At 40.2% G+C, this 22,979-nt stretch overlaps 1 protein-coding gene across 1 annotated transcript; it reads left to right on the top strand.

Annotated features, from left to right (window-relative positions):
* Positions 1-13,202: 13,202 nt before the first annotated feature.
* Positions 13,203-20,703, top strand: LOC116179836 (cytochrome P450 9e2-like). Its single transcript, XM_031499690.1, has 5 exons — positions 13,203-13,457; positions 19,094-19,257; positions 19,308-19,645; positions 19,695-20,151; positions 20,197-20,703. Exons 1-5 carry the CDS (start codon positions 13,258-13,260, stop codon positions 20,637-20,639), a joined length of 1,602 nt encoding a protein of 533 aa, XP_031355550.1. The 5' UTR covers positions 13,203-13,257; the 3' UTR covers positions 20,640-20,703.
* The last annotated feature ends 2,276 nt before the right edge of the window (positions 20,704-22,979 follow it).

The following is a 22,979-nucleotide window of genomic DNA, read 5'->3' as shown; positions in this document are numbered from 1 at the left end:
ACTATATTTACGAAACGTAGCTTGCAAAAGTGCAAAAGGCCGAAAGATTTTAAATACGTTAAACACCAACTCTCAAAATATGGAGAGGGAACGTCGGAAATTCCGGCCCAGTTGGCGTATTCATTTAATACTGTCCCAAAATTACAACTTCTTCAATTAAATGTGCGGTCTGCTGACGTCCTAAAAATCGGTAATTGGTTTTATAATTCAAATCAATTAGAAGCGCTTCTTTTAATACCCCTCACGACTAAGCGGAAAGACGTTTACTGCAATACATTGATTTAGCCTCACTTACTTAATTGGCCGGATTGAAATGTCTATTGTTAATTGGAATGTTGGGATCAACCGGCGGAGTTGGTCATTTAAATAATTCCTTGACGGAGCTGAAATTCCAAAATATTAATTTGCCCTCGTCTTCTAAATGACAAGAGCTTTCGGACGCAAACAAGTAATTAAAATATCTTGACCGGCACGGTTGCATACGGCTTTCGTTTGCGGCTGTGCTGTAGGTCGCACGAACCGATCACAGAATCCACGGGTTGTTCTTGATGAGCCGGCTAACGAAACAGGCCCAATATAGGCAAGGTCGAAACCACTAGTAAAGTCCATGGAACTGGGACAGTAGTTTTCTTACAGCGCCTTCGGAGACTGGGAGTCGTGGCTCTTTCATTATCCGCTGGCAAGCCGCAGCAGTGCAGCCAGCCGTCGTGCCGTCCAACAGTGCAACTGCGCTACAGCGTAACCGCGCTCGCCGCGTCATCCAGCAACATAACCACGTCACCGCTTCTTCATCCAGCAGCGCAACCACGTAATATAGTGGTTAAGCTGTAAATATATCTATTAACTTTGTCAATGGGTCCGGTAAGAGAGCCCGTAACAATTGGCGCCCAACGTTGGAGCCCAGTCTGTGAGTGCAAAGCTCGTAGGAACCCACCAATAACGAGTGATTCAGCAATGGTAATCAACTCGAGGAGCAATGCCAGCACGGAATCGACTCCCACTTCCACCAGCGCCTCTCCGACCACCACCCCAAGTGCTTCGGCCGTCACTAACGCCGGCGCGCCTCCTTCTCCCGCTAGCGCCGCGTCTCTAAATACCATCCGCCGTTACTACCAGCGCAATCGAAGAGCAAAACTATCCCGACCACTGTGACTCAAACGATCGGCCATCTGGTGGCGGCCCTCCAAATCCTGAAGAGCACAGGCAACTGCCTCTCAACCTTCTCCGGAAACCTACTCGAAAACCCCGTTACCTTCTTTGATAACCAGGAGGAATACTTCGCCAAAAACGCCGTCCCAACATATTCCCAGCGCGTCCTGTCCGAGCAACAACTCTTGAAGGCGGCCGCCAGCTAGCGCCAGCCCTTCCAGGGGGCAGTTTCCTTTCCCTCCTGCTATGACTCTTCCAAAACGCCTATGCGGCCGGGATGCCGCCGGTTCACCGACCTTCAACCAACAGACACATGAGCTACCAGGAATTGCTTAGGGGTCACCACCGCCTCGCCCTGCTAGACTCTGGGGTCTCTCACAATGTCGTCGACTGTCGGCAATTCTTAATCCAGGGAACCAATCAGCAGGGGACCTTCCTGGTGGCCAACAGCCTCACAACGCCCATTATCCTGGGTTATAGCTGGCTGCTCCGCAACGAGGCCGCTCTAGATCACGATAGCCGATATGTTCAATTGTCCACTGGGCTAGAAAACGCCACAAATCCTCCCACTGAGTCCGTTCCGCCAAGCTAGACCGAGACGATCCCGCGGAAGCTCTAAGAGATACGACATAACTGATGCCTCGGTTCCAAGAACTGCTCCACACACTTCGAGCTACCTCCTCGAAGGCGACCGAATTCGATTGTACAATTCCATGATCTTCCACTTGCCGCCCTACCGCTACTCGCCGGCCAAGAAACCGATCCTGGACCAGGAGATCGAAACAATGCGGGCCGGCCACACTTCTGGCAGCTAGAGACAGCAGCTCCTTTTTTGCTTTGCCTATACAAATACTTTTTATGTATTATGTGGCAAATAAATAATGTGGTATTGATATTATATCTAAAACTTAATTCGTGTAGATTTATGACAAGAAAAATTGAGAACGTTGTGGTCAGATAAAGCGCAAATTTTAAATAATCCCATCAAAATCAAAATCGATACGTTATGTTACCTGAATTATACCTTTAAATCAATAAATACTATCAAAAGCAGGTAATACATCGTTTGCTTTATTTATGATGCAAAAGTTACAGGTTACATTTAAACAACACAAATATCTCCTCTGATCTGCACGATTGGTGTTCAACGGACAATATTTAGCACTTTTTCCACAACATGTATTTAATTTAAAAATCACTTTTAAGAGATTTTAAGAATATTGTATGAATATTCTAGAAAGGCTCTAAGAAGGTTGTAAGAATTTTAAAGAACCCCATGTTGTAAAGACTTTGTAGAATCCCTTTTAAAATGTTTATAATACCGTTTACAAAAAACACCCTATGTTTTTCTTAAGTAATACATCCCTTCCTCAACAGGGGGCAGTGCCCTCGCTTTATGACTGTTCAGTGTTCAGTAGGGGATGTCGCAGTGCTCTTTGGTTTCGTAACGATGATTGATTATAAGAAGACCAAATCATTTTTAATATAACTCTTTTTTTTCATAAATCATGGCTGGGGAAATTGGAAATTGTTAATGTTAAGGCGTACTTCTACGACGAAGACCGACCCAAAACCCATTTTCTGGAGCCAGTATAATCTTCTTTCTGGTTAGAACCATAGGAATGGTTGTTTTCTTCATAGAAACGAATTCAAACCTCGACAGCAAGTGAAAGAATAGAATTTTAGTCTCCATTAGCGCAAAGCGTGTAAAACAATCTTTTAAACCTCGGAATGTTGGTGGACGACGCGTCACCCTTCCTCGTCCCGGAAACGTGCATTTTTCGTACTTATGAAACAAATAACTATTATAGGTATTGTCTTGTACAAAAGTGCAAATACACTATTAGAAATATTCCCGATAAAGTGTATTTTGCAGTTCCAAAAGTTCTCAATTTTTCTTACAGTTAGTGAACCATAAAACAACCTTTTTCAACAATTGTGCCGTTGATTCTTGCAAATCGACGAACTATGCAATTTTGTTTCAAAATCCGATGAATTTTCTTAGTGTTAACAAATGGAATAATTTCCAAAATACTAGTCCAGTAAGAATAGATCAAAAAATGGCAAATAGGGGAACTAAATCATGTACCTATTACTAATTCCTTCGGAAATGTGTAGCAGAAGGTTCCCTGATCAACATATAATAAAGTCCCCCCGACTTCCGGGTGTGCTAGAGGGGCGAGGGGGAAGACCGTGGTTTTGATGGCCACATTGTATAGTTTTTTACTTACAATTCGAAAACGGTGCGTCATAGAAAAAAATTCTTTTCAATATAAATACAAGCTCATTAAATTTGCTACAACTTTGATTCTATACACTTTCTTAAAAAAAACACCGTTTTTAAGTTTTTGACCCACCAAGATTGAATATGTGAATTAGACACATGCATATGACCGTACTAGCCACCTCCATACGTATAGCGGGATTTTCACTCAACAGCGGTGGGGTTGTATGAGAGGAGAGGATCGAATGCTTCACCCCATCAAGACTAGCGACCCGCCAGCACCGGCCAATGTCCTAAGCTGCATCTTCTGGCACTGAACAACTAGAACTGGATACAGCCCAAGGTGTGGGTGTAGTAAGACGGGCATCAACTGCACTTCAGCTTTTCCACGTTGGAACTGTTGCAAGCAAAACACTATAAAATGGGACCTTCAAAGCCGCTCTCACTCTCCTACACCCCTTTAGCACAGCCGGTAGTCGGGGGGACTTTACTTTATGTTGATTAGGGAAACGTCCCTTACACAATTCTGAAGGAACTGGTAATACATGAATTAGTTCCTCTATTTTTCCTAATCTGACTGGGCTATACCACAAGAAATGTAAATCTATAGTAGGCGAATGGAAAGCTCTCAGAAAGACCTACATTGAAAAAATACATCCAAATCAGAGTTCACGAAAAATCAGCTCTTGGCTTCGGACTTGTTTTCGACACAACAAAAAATGATTTTGCAAATCGGGTCGCATCGAACGATTCATTAAAGGGTGAGCTTTTTAATGCTTCTATTTTACCAAAATGTATGATTTTTATTAATCAGAACGCCAAGGCCTATTATAGAGTTACCTTCCTTGTTATATTTCGGGAGTAATTCAATTTGTAAGTTAACTAAAAAAAATTCCACAGTTCGTCAATTTGCAAGAATCATCGGGACAATTTTTGGAAATGGTTGCCTTAGGATTCCACCATCTGTAAACAAATGTAGAACGTGATGAAAATTAATTGAGACTCACAATTGTTTATTTTAGTTTGAGTGATTATGTGATGAAAATTAATTGAGACTCAAAATTGTTTATTTTAAAATTTTAAAATAAACAATTTTGAGTCTCAATTAATTTTCATCACATATTAATAATCACTCAAACTAAAAATGGAGTCCTTCATCAACAAATGTAGAACGCTCTGGGCGGGTCACCCAGTTTAAAAGACCAAGTATCGTTTTGTAAACTTGTTTATTTAATTATGCAATAACTATCAAATCTACGGTGATCGGGTTTGTCATATTGTTTTGTTATCAAAAGAAGTGACCAAATACGGATTTTCAAAAAGATCGGATGAATTTTACTTAGTAATAACCAATTGATCATCTTCGGGATTGCTTTTATATGTTTTTCCATAAAAAACAATAACATTTGAAAATGAACGTTTCATACTCATTGTATCTTATAGAAAATTCAATTCTAAACCAATACATTTCTCTTCATATTTTCCCTTAGAGCTATAGTTAACGAGATAATTGAAGTCAAATGCGAAAAGAAACGACATCTTCAATCTTGCCATTTTTTCATCGTTTTTTGTTTATACATAACAATATATTCCGGGAGTTATCGGCTAGGGGGACTATGGTTTTCGGATTCAGCGGATCTTTTTACATAGAAGATACTTGATTTCGTTGAGTGAAATGACAACACCCAGCTCAATTTGCCCAAACTGTAATTTGACTGCACTAAGTACTGAATATTGACACAACAAATGCGATCGCGTGGCATTTGACGTCACTTTCATTCGTCCAATAGTGAAGCGTTTCGCAAATTTGAATTTCGTTCGCTTATTTTGCACTTTTGAATTAACATTTTTAGCAATTAAAAACAATGGTTTAAGTATAATGTCAGGACAATAAATATTTGCTGGAGAAAGAATCAAGTAAATTTAAACCACATGCATATTCCCTATTACAGTAGGGGAGCTAGCTCGAAATCCACTGAACGAGAATGATCAAATCGTTATTTATGCATCAAGGGCATTAAGGCGATATTTATGCCGAGGGCGACAGAGCCCGAGGGCCTCCGGCCCGAGGGATTGTAAGTCGCCCGAGGGTTAAATATTGAGTAATGCCTGAGGTGCATACAACATTTTATTTTTCATCGTTTCAAAGAATGCATTTCCAATATACAAATGTTATGATTATTGTTTTCCCAACATTAAAGTGCTTCATACGAATCAAGTTGCATCTTTTTTATTACATAATATAACTCCGTCAATCAATTTGACAGGCCGTTTGAGGGCATAATGAGATGATAATCCATTATGCCCTCTCATTATGCCCTTGGGCCTAATAGACTGCTTCATATGTCACATATGACAGATGTAATGGACATATAATAGGGTGTTCGAACCTGGGTTGAGGTGAATTTTTCATCTGTGGCGGAGATGGAAATTACCTTAGACCAGTTCCGAGCATTCTACCGGCTACTCCGAATTTCTCCTTTTGTGGATAATAATGGTATTCGAGTAGGTGGTCGCCTCAATTCTACCGTATACTCATTTATGAAAAGACATCCTGCTCTGTTAAATAGTAAACATCATTTCACAAAATTGATATTTCGGCATTATCACCAAAAATATTTCCATTTAGATCCAACAGCATTGTTGGCATATGTTAGAGAGAAATATTGGCCTATTGCAGGTCGTTCTTTAGCAAAAAAAACCGTACACGACTGTGTTCAATGTTTTAAAAGTAATCCTACTACAAGTTTTCCTATGATGGCTAGTTTACCGGAACGTAGGATCGAAATGAATTATCCCTTTTCAATAGTAGGAATGGATTATGCCGGGCCTGTCTCAATTAAAAACAAGAGAGGTCGTAATAGTAGTACTAGTAAAGCCTATTTTGCTGTATTTATATGTTTTGTGACGAAAGCGATACATATTGAGACTGTCAGTGAATTGAGCACTCAAGCATTTATAGCAGCATTACGTAGATTTACTGCTAGGCGTGGCTGTCCATCAGATATTTATTCTGACAATGGCAAAAACTTTGTAGGCGCGAATAAAGAATTGTCGGCTTTGACAAAGTTATTGATTAGTGAATCACATGAAATTCAGAATGATTTATCAAAATGTGGTGTTACATGGCATTTTATACCACCGTATTCACCGCATTTTGGGGGAATATGGGAACGAAATATACGGTCTATCAAAAATCATTTAAAACGATCTTTTGCTGACACAAGGTTTACGTTTGAGGAATTGAGTACTGCTTTAATTCAGATTGAAGGTATATTGAATTCGAGACCTTTGATTTACCAAATGATCCTAATGACTTGGAACCTCTTACACCATCTCATTTTCTAATGGGTAGAAAGATGAATATGGTGCCCCAAGTGGATCTGACGAGTACTCCGCTTAATAGACTAAAAACCAATCAATCGATCCAGTTAATGTTGCAACTGTTTTGGAAGCGCTGGACGAAAGAATATTGTAACGGAAATGCTGCAGACATGACGTCGCCTTTGGCGTTCTGGAATTTTCTACGCGTATTCGAGAATGTACTGGACTTACATTGCTTGCGTGTATAAAGGGTTGCGGACCGAACATCGCGGCAGTCTACTACGGAACGAGTACGTATGAAACATCGAGCGCGAAAATCTGATATAAATTGCGAAGTGTGTGATATAAATAATCGATATAAATTGTACGGATTTTATAGTGTTTTAGTTTTGTTTAATAAATATTGATATAAATCGAACCCGAATTTATAAATAACGTTACATTGGTGTCAGGAGTGGAATTAATTAAATTAATTAAAAGTAAGTTTAAATTAAGTGCTTGTACTTGTGTATGCCTGTAACAAGATCTGCTGCCGCTAAAATGGAAGAAACGATGCTCAATTTGCTCCAGCAAATCCAAAATGGCCAACAGGTGTTGCAACAAGAAATGAAAAGCACCCAAGAAAATTCTAGAAATATTCAAGAGAATTTGGAAGAAAATTCTAGAAATTTTGAAGAGAAGTTCGAGAAAATGGAAGAAAATTCTAGAAAGATTAATGAAGAAAATTCTAGAAATATTCAAGAGAAGTTCGAGAAGTTGGAAGAAAATTCTAGAAATATTCAAGAGAAGTTCGAGAAGTTGGAAGAAAATTCTAGAAAGATTAATGAAGAAAATTATAGAAATATTCAAGAGAAGTTCGAAGAAAATTCTAGAAATTTTGAAGAGAAGTTCGAGAAAATGGAAGAAAATTCTAGAAATATTCAAGAGAAATTCGAGAAGATGGAGGAAAATTCTAGAAAGATTATCGAAGAAGTCTCTACATCAATTGAAGAAAAAGTTGAAGATAGAATTACGGAAGTTTCCAAAACATTTAAAGCAACATTCGTTGAGATTGAGCACAAGTATGAAGAGCTGCGCGAGCAATTCTTGCGACTGACTACGAAAGAGCGTACTAGTAGTGCCCCAGAAACAAATACAAGAGTAGAAGGCGACGTTCAGCAAGCCCGAGTAAAGCCACCTACTTTTGATGGTAAGATTCCTTGGACCACGTACGTTCGACAGTTTGAAGCAGCGGCTGCGGCAAATAAATGGACTCTTCAAGACAAAACTACAGCCCTGATTCTTGCTCTGAGAGGAGATGCTCTGGATGTGTTGCGGACCATCCCCGAGGATCAACAGAACTTCCAACAAATAGTAGCGCGACTCGAAATGCGATATGGCGATAAACACCTTCAGCAAGTTTACTATGCCCAAGTCAAGAACCGAATGCAGAAACCTGGAGAAAGTTTGCAGGAACTTGAAGCGGACATCGCTAGACTGATTCGATTGGCATACCCTACGGCACCGGAGAGCTTTCTTGATCAACTGGCTGTACAAACATTTATCGATGCCGTTCGTGATGGAGATGCCCAGCAGGCTTTGAGACTGGCTAGGCACGACAAAATTGAGAAAGCTTTGGCCCATGCGTTAGAATTCGAAGCCGCCAAGAAAGCTAGTCATGGAAGTGCGCGAGTACGTATGGTGGAACCTCGCAGTGACAGCCGGGTAAGAACAATCGAAGAGGAAGGTGGCTCTGGAAGTTTTGAAGAAAAGGTCAGTAAAGAAGTGGAAGAAAAGGTCAGTAAAGTAATGGAAGAAAAGATCAATAAAGCAATACAGTCACTGGCAAAGAAACGTGAACCACGGCGAGATTGGACACGTTCGCCGCAACTGCCAAAAACCATTGCAGCAGTCGGAAAACTAAGAAAGGTCGACAGGAAGGGGCTATCGTCGACCTGCAGAAACAAAGCCCCGATCTTCACTGTAAACATTTCGTCGTCTGGAAAAGTTCACAATAATGCAGACGCTTTGTCAAGAAGACCGTGCAAGGACAACTGCACACATTGTTCTAAAATAGAAGACAAGATTGGCCATCTGCGACGAACAACTGTAGAGAGTGAGGAATGGAAGCCAAGCGAAATCAAAACGGCCCAAGAAAACGACCCAAGTTTAAAAACTGTTCTGAATTGGATGCGCCACGGACAAAGACCAGACTGGCAAGACATTAGTGCCACAAGTCCTGAAGTAAAGAGTTATTGGGCCAATGGAATAGCCTGACTCTGAAAGACAACCTGTTGTATAGGACCCTTGAAAGTGAAGATGGCACCGAATCGACGCTGCAATTAGTAGTACCTAGAAGCAAAATGTCGGAAGTATTGCGAAAATTGCATGACGGCGCTTCCGGAGGACACTTTGGTATTACGAAAACGTTGCAAAGGGTACGTGAGCGATTCTATTGGGTCAACCGTAAAGAAGATGTCCGGCGATGGTGTCAAAAATGTGAGTTATGTGCTACTGGAAACGGACCAGTTTCCAAGAAGAAGGCACCCATGAGGCAGTATAACGTTGGTAGTCCGATGGAACGAGTTGCTATCGATTTCGCAGGACCGTTTCCCGAGACAGATGGCGGAAATAAATATATCCTAGTCGCTATGGATTATTTCACAAAGTGGACTGAAGCTTACGCCATTCCAAACCAAGAGGAAGCAACAGTTGCAGAAGTGTTGGTAAAGGAGTTCTTTACACGTTTTGGTGTTCCTATAGAAATCCATTCAGACCAAGGAAGGAACTTTGAATCGGCTTTGTTCCAAGATGTTTGTCGATTGGTAGGAGCAATAAAACAAGAACAACACCTTTGCATCCTCAGTCAGATGGAATGGTTGAGAGAATGAATCGAACGATGGGTAAATATCTTTCAAAAGTCGTGGCAGAACATCAAAAAAATTGGGACCAGTACCTCCACCTGTTCCTTATGGCATATCGATCAGCCGTCAACGAGACCACGGGTCAGACTCCTGCCTGCCTTATGTTGGGTCGTGAACTACGCCTTCCATGTGATCTCGAGTTTGGGCGTAAACCCCATGAAGAATATGTTGCAGGTGAAAATTATGTTGACCAACTAAAGGCGAAGATGAACGATATTCACGACTTGGCTAGAAGTCATATTCAGATTGCCAGCGATCGCATGAAAAATCAATACAACCTCCGCTCGGCCAATGAAACTTTTGAAGCTGGAGATCTGGTATGGCTGCACAATCCACAGAGACGAAGGGGTCTTTCTCCCAAGCTACAAAGACAATGGGAAGGTCCGTATGAGGTGATCAAGAAATAAATGACGTGATATATCGTATCAGAATGAACCACCGAAAACCGAAAGTTGTCCACATTAATCGACTCGCACGATATGCCGGATCCAACAACAACGAAGAAGTTAGAGGTATTCGAGAAGAGGAACGCAGCTTTGGGATCGAGCCAAACTTTAACGATTTTATGTGAAATTACGCCCAGCGGAAGAAAGCTCGATTTGGCGTTACTCAGGAAATTTGTCAAAATATTTTTGAGCTTCCGGTTAACGTTTCCATCGCCCATTGTGTCGCCGAAGACCTTCGCATGGGTAGAGGTATAGCTTCCGTATTCCGGAAAAAATTTGGAAGAATAGACGAGTTGATAAAGCAAAGACCACGAGTGGGTAAAGTACTGCGCTTGGAAGATAGTCAACGCTCTTTGTTCTACTTGGTTTCAAAGAAAACGTCAGAAGGCAAACCCACCTATGAAAACCTCTGGTCTGCTTTAAAAAGCTTAAGGAAACTCATGGCATATTATGACATAAATAGCTTGGCGATTCCGAAGATTGGATGTGGTTTAGATGGGTTGGACTGGAAAATAGTGCGAACCATGATCGAAGTGATTTTTAGAAACACTAGCGTTCGAATTACAGTATGCTGCTTCAACCCACAGGGGACGACCCTCCGCAAAACTGTGGACTGTTACTTTTTCAAGAAAGGTGTTTGTCGAGCAGGCTCTGACTGCAGATTCCGACACGAGGCATTAAAAAGTAATACTAACGCAGTTTCTGAACGAGACGTCCAGAATTAAGAAGGGGGCAGTGTAACGGAAATGCTGCAGACATGACGTCGCCTTTGGCGTTCTGGAATTTTCTACGCGTATTCGAGAATGTACTGGACTTACATTGCTTGCGTGTATAAATAGTTGCGGACCGAACATCGCGGCAGTCTACTACGGAACGAGTACGTATGAAACATCGAGCGCGAAAATCTGAAATAAATTGCGAAGTGTGAGTGATATAAATAATCGATATAAATTGTACGGATTTTATAGTGTTTTAGTTTTGTTTAATAAATATTGATATAAATCGAACCCGAATTTTATAAATAACGTTACAATATTTATGCGAATTGCAAGAACGTCATAAATGGACTAATTCAAAGGGCGAATTATTTATTAATGGATATGATAGTAATTGTTAAAGAAGACAAATTACCGATATGTCAATGGAAAGTAGGACGGATAATAAAATTACATCCCGGACGAGACAATGTTGTTAGAGTTGCAGATGTAAAAACTGCCACTGGAATCCTGACTCGTTCTTTTTCCAAATTGTGTCCATTACCCATGAGTACTTAGTTGAAAGTATTGTCTTTCAAGGGGGGCGGAATGTTGCAATTTTGTGTTTATATACATTTAAAAATGATTAATAATCAAGTAATATGAAATAAAAACAATGATGTAAGAATTGTCAATAAAAAAAAGTTGTATTCGTTGCAATTAAAATTTATTCACAAATCGCGAACCAAATTATATTTTGCACTGACAATTCAACTCATGTATAAAAAATCGCATAAGCCGCAGTGAAATTGTCACTTTGACAGCGGCAAAAGTTACCTGCAACTTTTCCAGCGACAAATGCACTAGTGGTTTTTTCACTTATTCATTTTCGAACCAAATATCGTATTATCCTTTCCCATATGACTAGTTTGACGTCTGTCAATAATTGATTAATTTGGTGAATTTCTTGTTCGTTAAATTGTCCTGCCGAATTACACTCGAGGTTTGTATTTAAACCGAGTAAATTTGGGTTGTGGCAATTCAAATCTGTTTCCTTTTAGCAATTGGACTCGAAAAACTGTCAACCTAAAAATGCTCCACCTGCGGTGTCGCATTTTTATTAGTTGACAGTTTTTCTCGTCTAATTACTAGGCAACACATTTTTATTACCTAAACAACCCAAATTTACTCGGTAAAATACAAACCTCTTGTGCAATTATAAGTGACAAAAATCAGTACAGTTTGCAATTCGGGACACAAATGTTCGGAGTGCGAATAGGACACTGTGAATATTGAATCAATTAGACTCAACTTTTGGGATTGCGTTGATTCATGCAATTCGATTCATAACAAACGGAGATGTCAAAAGGGCCTTCCTTATTTTTTGGCCTACATTATCAATTCACGAACTCCGACCTACAAATTTAATCAAAAATCCACCTACAAAATTTCATCGTAATCGATCCACTCGTTTTGGACGCCTTTTAACATTTGAGCGTTTCATATAAACGTTACATATAAACTTCGAAACTAGCATCCTATAAGTGTTTTCAACACTAAAAATTTCAATGTATAGTCAAAAAGCGCGTGAAACACTTCCGGACGGAGTTCCCGCAATTGGAGAAACGCTGTATAAGCTTCGAGGGACTACGTAACATATAATACATATAATCATATATAATACCATAAGTAGTCGAAGTATTGTCGAATATTTTTGAGCTGCTGTCACGAATGCTAGTTACGCTGATTAATACCACGAGCGCTTGCGCGAGTGGTATTAAAAAGCGTAACTAGCATGAGTGGAGCAGCAAAATTACCGATAATTTTTTTGAAAGCATGTTGTCCAAAAACTGCATGAGTTTATTTTCATATTTTGGCGAAAGAGCCCGACACCGAAGGTGGAGTGCTCTTTTAACAAACTATGAAAATGACCGAATGCAGTTTTTTACTGACAACATGCTTGAATAAAAAATTATCAGGTTTATTTTGATGCACGAGTGTAATTTAGGGGAACATTTCCCGAACAAGCATTACTTGTCAACCTGACGTTACCTACTTATAAATTGTCGGTGTATTGTGAAATTGTCCAAAGGAGTTGCCAGTTGCCATGGATATGGACAGTGCAATTATCGCAGGGCTCTTTCGCTTTCTACAGTGCAATTATCGCTGTAATTGAGCGATAATTGCACACCTCATATGGCATTTATGACATATGAGGGAAATATTCACTATAATTCGTTCCCATTGGCTCAACAATTTGAAATCTCGACATTTCACTGGTCGAAATGTGACAAATGTCAAATGAATTGAATAGCCAAATATATTTTGACTATGTACCATTTAATGCGATTGACTAGTATTGACTTTGCTTTATCAAAACGAAATTGAAAGGTTAAGATAGCGTGTGGGGTTTCAACCTCTTACACTCCATGGCGAAATCTTAGTGTATATAAATAAAAGCAGAAAATTTAGTATACTTCCAACAGTGAATCGTGTACTTGATTACTGATCGTACAATGTTTCTGATTTTAATATTACTCGCTCTTTGCCTGTTTGTTTACTTTGCGCTAATTAAACCTGTCCAACATTGGACGAGGAGAGGCGTGGTTCAGCTTAGCGTTGGAAGACAGTGGTGGGAAAATGTGAAGATGATTATGCAGCTCACGCCGATGTCGGATATCTATAGGTTGATGTACGACGCCTTTCCCGATGTCAGGTAATTTTAAGTTCTTATTTAGGGATTAAGGAAGTACTTTTGTGATTGTTGCTAATATTACCTAATATCCCACGTTTTCTTCAAGAATCATTTATTTTGAGGACAAAAGAACGGACAAGTCCACCTTTTCTCTTGCAAATAGTACTAGTAAGTACTATTGTTCATGTAGGTGTTGGTAGTCAAATGCATCAAGCCCACATCTTTGTGCATTTAGCACTCTGATTCTGCAGAAAAGAAGTTACCAAAAATAAGCCAAATTCCAATTTCATCATTTAATGTTGTAAATTTTGTTTGTATTTATTTAACAATCAACGATTAAGGTCCAACAACGATAAAAAATGTTTATTCTCATTTATTACACGACGTTTGCTATTTTAATATTTTTAACCTTTTAATCTCTATCGTTATTTAAGAAACAAAGTGAAGAAGCTGCTTCTTTCCCGAAAGTTTGCTTGCAGTTTGGACCTGAGCGACGACGGCCATACCTCAAATAGAGATTTGATTACATTAGTATAATCAATTATACAGAAGAACACGGTTACTTTCAATAGGATCAGAATTAAACTTTGTCGCTCTTTGACCCTTGGAAGATTTACAAAGTTATAACCAACATAATTATGTAGAAGAGTTCGAAACAAACATTCACAAAGAAGAACAATGATCTGAAATGTTTCATTTAGAAACTACGTTTGCAAGTGTTTCAAAATGTGTTACAACCCGAACATTTTTTTACGAAATCATTTTGCTCTCTATTTGTTATTCAGTTACCATGACTTCGGTTGTTTACTTTAAGAAAATCATAGTACGACATTTCGCAAATGCTAGATTTATTTTAATTAGAATAGGTTTTGTGGAAAAATTATGTGTACAGTGTAGTAATATTGAGCAACGGGCCAAAGGCGCGGCGATTATACTCTCTCGCGCCAATAAAAGAAAGCACTCGCCCGCTTTGCTCGCTCGAGAGTAAATTGTTGTTGGTTCAAAGGTTAATAGACGAGTAATAAGAAAAACACAACACGACTTACAAAAATATGTCCGTTATATTTGCAATATTAAACGTACAGGTTATCCATTTTGTGGCTTCAGAAACAAAACGTAAAAAAATACTTTTTGCCACATTTCGGTAGGTATCTCGACCAATGTTGGTTTTCAAATGCTCTAAAGTTAGTGGATTTTCAGCAATAAACACGATCTTTTGCATGGCCCCACAAAAAAAATCCAACGGCGTCAAATCGCATGGTCTCCGTGACCAATTAACACCACCAAAACGTGAAATTAGACGTCCATCAAACTTCTCGCGCATCAATAGAGCCAAAATTGGTCGTCTTGTGTGGCCTGTTGGGCCGTCTTGCCGGAACCACATGTCGTCCAAGTCCATATCTTCAATCGCCGACCAAAAAAGTCTACTATCATTCGATCATATCGCAGGGAAGGTAGAGGTCATCCTTTCGTCGTTTTCGAAAAAATATGGCCCTATGACGCCGCCAGCCCATAATGCGCGCCAGTCACTTTTTGTGGATGCAACTGCCTCTCTTCAATCGTTTTCAGAGCCCCAGATTCAGCAATTTTGCTTATTCACGTAGCCACCAAGCGAAAAATGTGCCTCATTGCTGAAGAAAATTTTGTACAAAAAATCAGCATTTACAGTCGGTTGCTCAATGCGTATCTTTTGCGTTGTTGATAGTCAGCAGGCTTTAATTGTTGTATGAACTGGACTTTATACGATCCATTTTCGTAAATGTCAAACATTCAACTAAAACTTTGACACTTCGGTTGACAGATATGTTTGACAGCTATAAAGTGACAGCTCTACGGTTCTGAAACCAGAAAATGGATAACTCATTACAACACAGAGAAAATCTTAATCAATCATAATAAGGTCACAAAGGGAAACACTCCAAAATATGCAATCGTACGCGCGTTTTGTATACAGGGTGGCCCAACGAAGACGGAACAGACCGAATAACTCGTAAAGAAATAGTTCTTGAAAAAAACGCAAAAACACGTCAATTTTCGTTGGAAAGGGTATATCTTTTACTTCAAAATTTACACCCCTAAGCCAGGGTTGCCACCTCTTCAATAATCTTACATTGAACGTTGGGTCAAGTGACGCATTATTGGAAAGTGCTCTCAATTCCCTACACGCCTATGGTTTAGTTTTCAAATTCGAGCGACTCTTTTGGAAGATACACTGGACTGTTATAGGGATCAATTAAATACAACAAACGATGTAAGTAAGTACGCCTGGTCTACTGAAATAAAATCGTATCAGTATTTTACCATCAGTAGGTACCTAAAAACCGAACTAAAACCCAAATCCATCTGGCTTATCAGATAATACATCAGTTGTTCATAATAGGGATACGTTTAGCCAGGTTTTTTATACAGGATCGCTGATAAGTCAGGGATCGGTCGATTATCGGTGAAAATATAGAAATATGTTTTATACAAAAGTTTTGGGGTTTTTCAATGTCTACTAGGCAGTAATAATTTTAATTATACAGGGTCGCTCATAAAGGCGCGGCACACCAAAATTGCATTTTTAATGGAATAATAAAATGGCCAAATTTCAATTCTTATCTCATTTTTAATTAAAATTTGTAATAAGCATAATGTACCTAAATTCAATCGTTTCCGATTATCGAATTTTGAAAATAAACGCTATTATTTCATTAATAATTGAACAAAAAACAATGATTAATGATTCCAAACAAGCATAACAAACTTTACAAAAGGTTCTTTTCAGAACCATAGAATGTTTTTAAAAAAATCCGTAATGTAATTAATTATTGTGGTTTATTCAATACATTTTAAAGCAATGTCTTTTATTTTCAAAACTCGATAACTCGGAAACGATTGCATTTGGGTGCTACTTACGAACTATGCTCAAAATTTAGAGAAAAATTTAAATATCGAATAATATATAGGGTGTGCAATGCAATATTAGTATGCCACGCCGTTATGTCCAACACTGTATAATTAAAATTAGTACTGCCTAGACATTAAAGAACCACAAATCTTTTGTATAAAACTTTTTTTGATAACCTGTATATTTTCGCCGATAATCGACCGTTTCCAGAGTTATCAGAGACTCTGTATATAAATTTTTCAGGATTATTAAGTGATTTTTCGTGGTTTATGTTCTTCAGGATTTGACTTCAAATGTTCTCCAAAAGCCTTCTGCTATAGTGTAGATGTGCAGGCTACGTTTTGAGTCAGATTGCTCATTAGAACGATAATTTTAAACTTTGCTAATCAAATACTGTTCTGTATTACCAAAAATGCCCTTTCATCTTGCATATGCTGATTTACAACTTGTTTAACAAACATTCCTTGTTCCCTCATGGGTGTATCTAGTAGCATCTTCTTCGCTCTTGCTCTAAGTTGACTCTAGCCATTTGAATAGACCTCAGAATTCTATAAAGATTTTTCGGTGGCTCCTCTTCAAGAAATCCGTAGAGGTACGAGGTTTTCACGGCCATTTGATGTATCTCCATCCCATGTGTTGCAGCAAGTGCAGATCCACGAGTCACTGGTGCAAATGTTGCCGTAAAGCGCGGATGACGGGTTGCTGGTCGGATTCCTGTGCGACCAATCGCGCCTTCCGTTTCTCGATGACGCCATCAGAACACAACTTGTTAGAACCATGCGGCAACCAAAAACTTTCTATCTTTTGGGGCGGTCGGAAATCACTCGGGTCTTTTTTTCGACGATGGCATTGCGCTATTCATTCGCGTTAACTTCCGAAAGATCCACTTCGTCATTGTCCTCTAGAATAACATCTTTCAAGGTCTTTCCCTTGAACCAATCCTCACTTTCTCTGGTCGGCCAGGATCTCTGGGGGGGATTCCTCGAGCCACAGATAGTGCTACTGCACACTTCTCGACCCTGTTGTCGTTGGCTTCATGGTGTCATCCTTTACAAAACCCCGGAATCCTTCATCTCTTCATCGAAATTGTCGATCTACTAAGTTCTCGATTTCTTCCTCTAGTAGAACTGGTATCGAAACAGGACGCTTATCCTCTTAGAACTTAGACCAAATGCTGTATACTTTTGATTCTTCGCAACCGAGAGAAGTTCCGTTTAATCCGTGACGATCGAACTATCCTTTGGTCAAGCTAGCAAACCTTACTACCAAGAACTCTGAAACCGGATACCTTTCCACGTTTCAGCTTTTCGTGGCGATTTTCCAGATATTTTGCGGTATGTCTCAGCGCAAAGAGAATTAGGTAGATTAGATTCCTTTACAAGGCACCTAGCGACATCTACCAAGGTTCGAATCTTTAGTTCCGCCATACCATTCCTGTTCTAGATTGCGTGGGACTGTCAATCTGGGAATTCCTGTCTCTTCAGATGCAAACATTTTGCAGTTGTTCCCTTCTGATTTTCGACGAGTGCTATGAAGTCGGTGGTGGCCTTTCAACAATTTTATCGCACACCTCCTTGAACAATCGTCGATAAATTAGATAAAAATTTTGCCCCAAGATCTTCATCAGACGCTCTGATTTGTCGGGGAAACGGTATCCTCGTCCCCTAGCTCAGAACATGCGTCACAGTTAAATTTGTCAACGTCATCTATCAGTATCACGATACCTTTCCGAATGCTGTCCTGGATGTCTCGTATGTTGGCGTGACTCAGACGCCTGTCTAAAGCTACTTATACCTTACTTTCTTTCACGAATGTACCGGATCGCTGGATCGTGACTGGATTCGAGCACGAACGTAGTATAAGTCGTCGAATGTGGTTGCCAATTAAACGACTTTTCTGTTTGCGTCCCGTATCCCATTTTTCTGAAAATTATCGTCGAGACCTCGATCTGTAATCTTGCTAACAGATAAGAGATCAGTTCTCATGTTCGGAACATATAACGCGCTCTCTTTATTATTTTTCGGACACACGTTTTCTTTGTGCCCTGGCTTTTACATTTAAAACAATGAATCGTTCCGATTAATCAGGACTTATCTTTGATACATAGACGAAGGTCTTGGTAGTGGAGAATCACAGAACCAGATTATTCCATTGTAGGTTTTAAAATTCCAAACCGCGAATTTTTTATTTGTACTATTGCTGTGCCTGACCATCAGCCGTGCCGTGCTTTTTGGATTTGCTAGCTTAAAAATCTGAGCCAAGAAAACGTAAACGGTAGATAGTAATAAATTGTCCAGCTAGCAACATCTTGATCAAAGGTTCGACAAGATTGGAATATTCGTTTTCAAAGGGGCCAAAATTTTGGTTATTTTCAGCGTCTCTTTTGTCATTTTTCCACCAATTCGTTTAAGACTACAAAAAAAATCAAAATCAGAAACTGAGGTGAAGCGTCTAAATACTTGGATGACTCTCATTAGAAAGATTTGTGTACAGCTAAAAAAAATGCTTTCTCCGTTCTGGTATGTCGCATTTCACTGTCCACCTATGATGACCACCGGCCATGAGTTTTCCGCCTCATCCCATGAATCAAGGGTCTGGAACTATATAGTTTAAATTGCTGGTGGAAAATCTGGTTTACATGCATTACCTTGCCGGCAATGTTTCACTAAATTTGTTGGGGCTAATACAGTCAGCCCATGTAGAATAAATCGAAAAGCATACCTCAAAAAATTGGTAGAACTATTTAAAGCCATTTCTCCGATTTCAGATATGCTGGAGTGTACCTACTAACGAGTCCGCTGTTGGTAATCAAAGACCCTGAACTGATCAAGCAAATCACCGTCAAGGATTTCGAGTACTTTGTCGATCATAGTAGGTATCTTCCCGACGAAAGCGAACCTCTATGGGGCAAAAATCTGTTTGCTCTTAAAGGTAACGATATTCTTATTAAGGATTACGTCTACTGACTTTGAGCTACACAGGTGAGAGGTGGAAGGAAATGCGAGCAACTCTAAGTCCCGCGTTTACCAGCAGTAAAATGAAAACCATGTTTTTTCAAGTTTTATCGAACTGTAGCCAGAGGTTCGTAAATCATTTCAGAGTGGAAGGTTCCACCGACACGGTGAAAGTGGAACTCAAGGATGTTTTCACGAGGTTTACCAACGACGCTATTGCGTCCTCGTCGTTTGGCGTCGAATGCGATTCCCTAAAAGAGCCCGACAACGAGTTCTATCAAATTGGTCAGGAGGCGACGACTTACCGCGGATTTTGGAAAAATCTGAAGGTCATCATAATTAGTTTCTTACCAAAATTGGCTCTTGTAAGTAACTTGGTCTTTAACCAATTGGCTATCAGTGGACTGCTTTCAGTTTTTTGGAATTCGTCTATTTACCAACAACGTTAATGCCTTCTTTCGAAATCTTGTGGTTACTAACATCGCGGTGCGCGAAAAGGATGGAATCGTGCGACCTGACATGATTCACCTTCTGATGGAGGCGAGAAAAGGACGACTAAAGCATGAGCGGTCGAACGATGTAATCGACTCAGGATACGCCGTCATTGAAGAATCTAAAATTGGAAAGGAAGAGCATAGGCAAAAGTTGAATTTGAGTGATGATGATGTGACCGCCCAAGCTATGGTTTTTTTCAACGCCGGGTTCGAGTCGGTTGCCGCTTTTATGTGCTTTATCGCATACGAGCTTGCAGTTAATCCGTATATACAAGAAAGGTTACGGGAAGAAGTCGACAATGTTTTGAGGGAAGGAAACGGAACATTAACGTATGAAAGTCTAATGCAGATGGAGTACATGGATATGGTGCTAACGGGTAAAGTTAAGTGAATAGCGGATTAGCGCTAATATATCATTTCAGAGGCCTTACGCAAGTGGCCAACTCCTACATCAATAGATCGGAAGTGCGTCAAACCGTATACGATTCCACCTAAAAGGGAGGGTGAAAAACCAGTTCATCTGAAAAAGGGGGACATGGTTATTATGGTTATGTACGGAATGCAGCTGGACGAAAAGTACTATCCCGATCCCGACCGTTTCGATCCCGAAAGGTTCAGCAAAGAAAATCGAAAGAATATCGTACCTTACACTTATGTGCCGTTTGGTGTTGGACCGCGCAGCTGCATTGGAAACCGGTTAGCCCTACTCGAAGCTAAGGTGTTATTTTTTTACATTTTGAGATACTTCGAAATAGTCGTGGTTAAAGAATCGGTAGTACCAATAAAAATATCACGAAAAATAATGAAACTAAATCCAGAGAAAGGGTTTTGGTTCGGCCTGAAGCCCCGAACGGTTCATTACTAAATGTATCAATTAATAGAGTAAATAGAAATAAGTCATTAACGCAAAATAAAGTACTATCTATGTATATTGTATTTTCCTTTTTGCGTTATCATGGGGTGCACTAATCGCGGTTTGGGCGGATCGGAAACCTCGGGTAAACTCAATCAGAATAAACGGCAATTTCAGAAATTCTGAAGGGCAAGGCCGATGAAATTAAAGCCCACAGCAATTTCCCTAAGCGGGAATAATAAATAAATGAATTCTGTAACAGTATCTACGAGAAAGCAAATGCAGGAGAGCGAAACAATATCCCCCCTTATAATTAATGACACAGAAAGTAACTTGCAATTAAACGGAGCGGTAGAAATTAATGTGCAAGACAAAGCAAAAGCTATAAATACGGTGCGGTAAACTTAAGGTAAAAGCAATACGTAAACGGTATGAATGTAAAATTTTACGCAAAGGTCAACATTTTGAGAAAGTGCAAAAGGCTGAAAGGATTTTAAATACCGTTAAACACAAAAGATCTCCTCGAAATTAAGCGTTTACCCTATATAAACTTCCCAAAATTCCGGCCCGGTTGACTGTCCCAAAATTACAACTTCTTTAATTAACTGTGCGACCTGCTGACGTGCTAAAATTCGGTAATCGGTAATTGGATTTAAAATTCAAATCAATTAGGAGGGCTATTTTTGATACCCCTCACGACTATGTGGAAAGATGTTTACTGCAACACATTGATTTAGCTTCACTTACTTAATTGGCCGGATTGAAATTTCTATTGTTAATTGGAATGTTGGTATCAACCGGCGGAGTTGGTCATCTAATCTTGACGGAGCTGAAATTCCAAAATATTAATTTGCCATCGTCTTCTAAATGGCAAGAGCTTTCGGACGCAAAAAAAATAATTAAAGTATCTTGACGGGAACGGTTGCACATGGCGGATTATTACAACTTTCGTGTACGGTAGCGAAATTGTTTAAATCGTAGTTTAAAAATTAGATGACCACCAGTAAACCACAATAATTATATATTAAAATATCGAACGTTTGGTTCCACCCGGCCTCCGGGACGCACGGACCGACCATACTTCTGAGCGTGCCTTCTTGTTAATTTTTTCTTCGATGTCCAATTGAAATCGGCTTCCCAGCTGTGCTGTAGCCGGCCGGACCGATCACATAATCGGCAAGACCCTACACATTTTTGGCAGTACCGAACTTCAAGTCCTAATCCAGGGGACCAAGCAACAGAGGACCTTCCTTGTGGCCAACGACCTCGCAACGCTCATTATCCTGGGTTATGACTGGCTCCGCAACGAGGCCGCTCTAGATCACGGTTGCCGATGTGACCATTGGGATAGAAAACGCCGGAAATTCTCCCACTGGGCCCGCTCCGCCAAGCTTGACCGAGACCATCCCGCCGAAGCTCGAAGAGATACGCCATGGGTTTCCCACACAACTGCTCCACACACTTCGAGCTACCTCCTCGCCCACCACCGCCTCGAAAACGCACCGAATTCGACTGTACAATTCCACGCTCTTCCGCTTGCCGCCCTGCCGCTACTCGCAGACCAAGAAGGCGATCATCGACCAGGAGATCGAAACAATGCGGACGGCCCACATTTCTGGAGCTATAGACAGCGAAGGTGTTCTCCACACTGGATCTCAAATCGGGATATTGACGAGTCACTCACGCACCGGAATCTCGCGCACTCACCTCCTTCTCGACGCCCAGCGGTGCCTGCTACCAGGTTCGAGGGACGCCCCCCCCCCACCTTTCATAAGTTGATAACGCAAAATCGACTTCAACAGCACCACCTACGCTTCGCACAAAACAAGTGCCATTTTTAGGTTACTCTTCGCGCCGCTCCCAGACCCGCAACGCGCTAGCAGCTCCGCAGCTTCTTGGGTCTGAGCAAATTGCATACTAAGGAAGGGGGGCTGATTAACGTGGAAGGCCGCCGCGAACGGCTGTAAGCCGCCCGCTACCAGCCGCTAAGGCTCCCGACGACGAAAGGCCCGCCACCAAAAGCCCAAAAACACTCCTGAAAGAGTATACCTTTTTAGGGTATTCCCACAAAAATAAAAAAAAAGCGCTATTGTGGCCACTTTGTCCGTCCGTCTGTCGGTCCGCTATTTGGTTCGTTATGGCGTCGAGGCTTGCACCAAGGAAGGAATTTTTTCTGCGTATTATATCTAAAACTTAATTTCTGTGGATTAATAACAAAAAAAATTGAGAACGTTGTGGTCAGATAAAGCGAAAATTTTAAATAATCCCATCAAAATCAAAATCGATACGTTATCTGAATTATACTATAAATACTAATATAAATAATATAATATAAATACTATAAAATGCAGC

Source organism: Photinus pyralis, unplaced genomic scaffold, assembly GCF_008802855.1.
Source record: "Photinus pyralis isolate 1611_PpyrPB1 unplaced genomic scaffold, Ppyr1.3 Ppyr1.4_LG8, whole genome shotgun sequence".
Lineage (NCBI taxonomy): Eukaryota > Metazoa > Arthropoda > Insecta > Coleoptera > Lampyridae > Photinus > Photinus pyralis.
Note: the sequence above shows the minus strand (reverse complement) of the source record. Positions and strands in the feature narration are given on the sequence as shown.

Coding starts and splice junctions, on each gene's coding strand:
- LOC116179836 (XM_031499690.1), top strand. CDS start 13,258: ATGTTTCTGATTTTAATATTACTCGCTCTTTGCCTGTTTGTTTACTTT. Junction 19,258..19,307: donor AAATCTGTTTGCTCTTAAAG/GTAACGATATTC, acceptor TGAGCTACACAG/GTGAGAGGTGGAAGGAAATG. Junction 20,152..20,196: donor CATGGATATGGTGCTAACGG/GTAAAGTTAAGT, acceptor ATATCATTTCAG/AGGCCTTACGCAAGTGGCCA.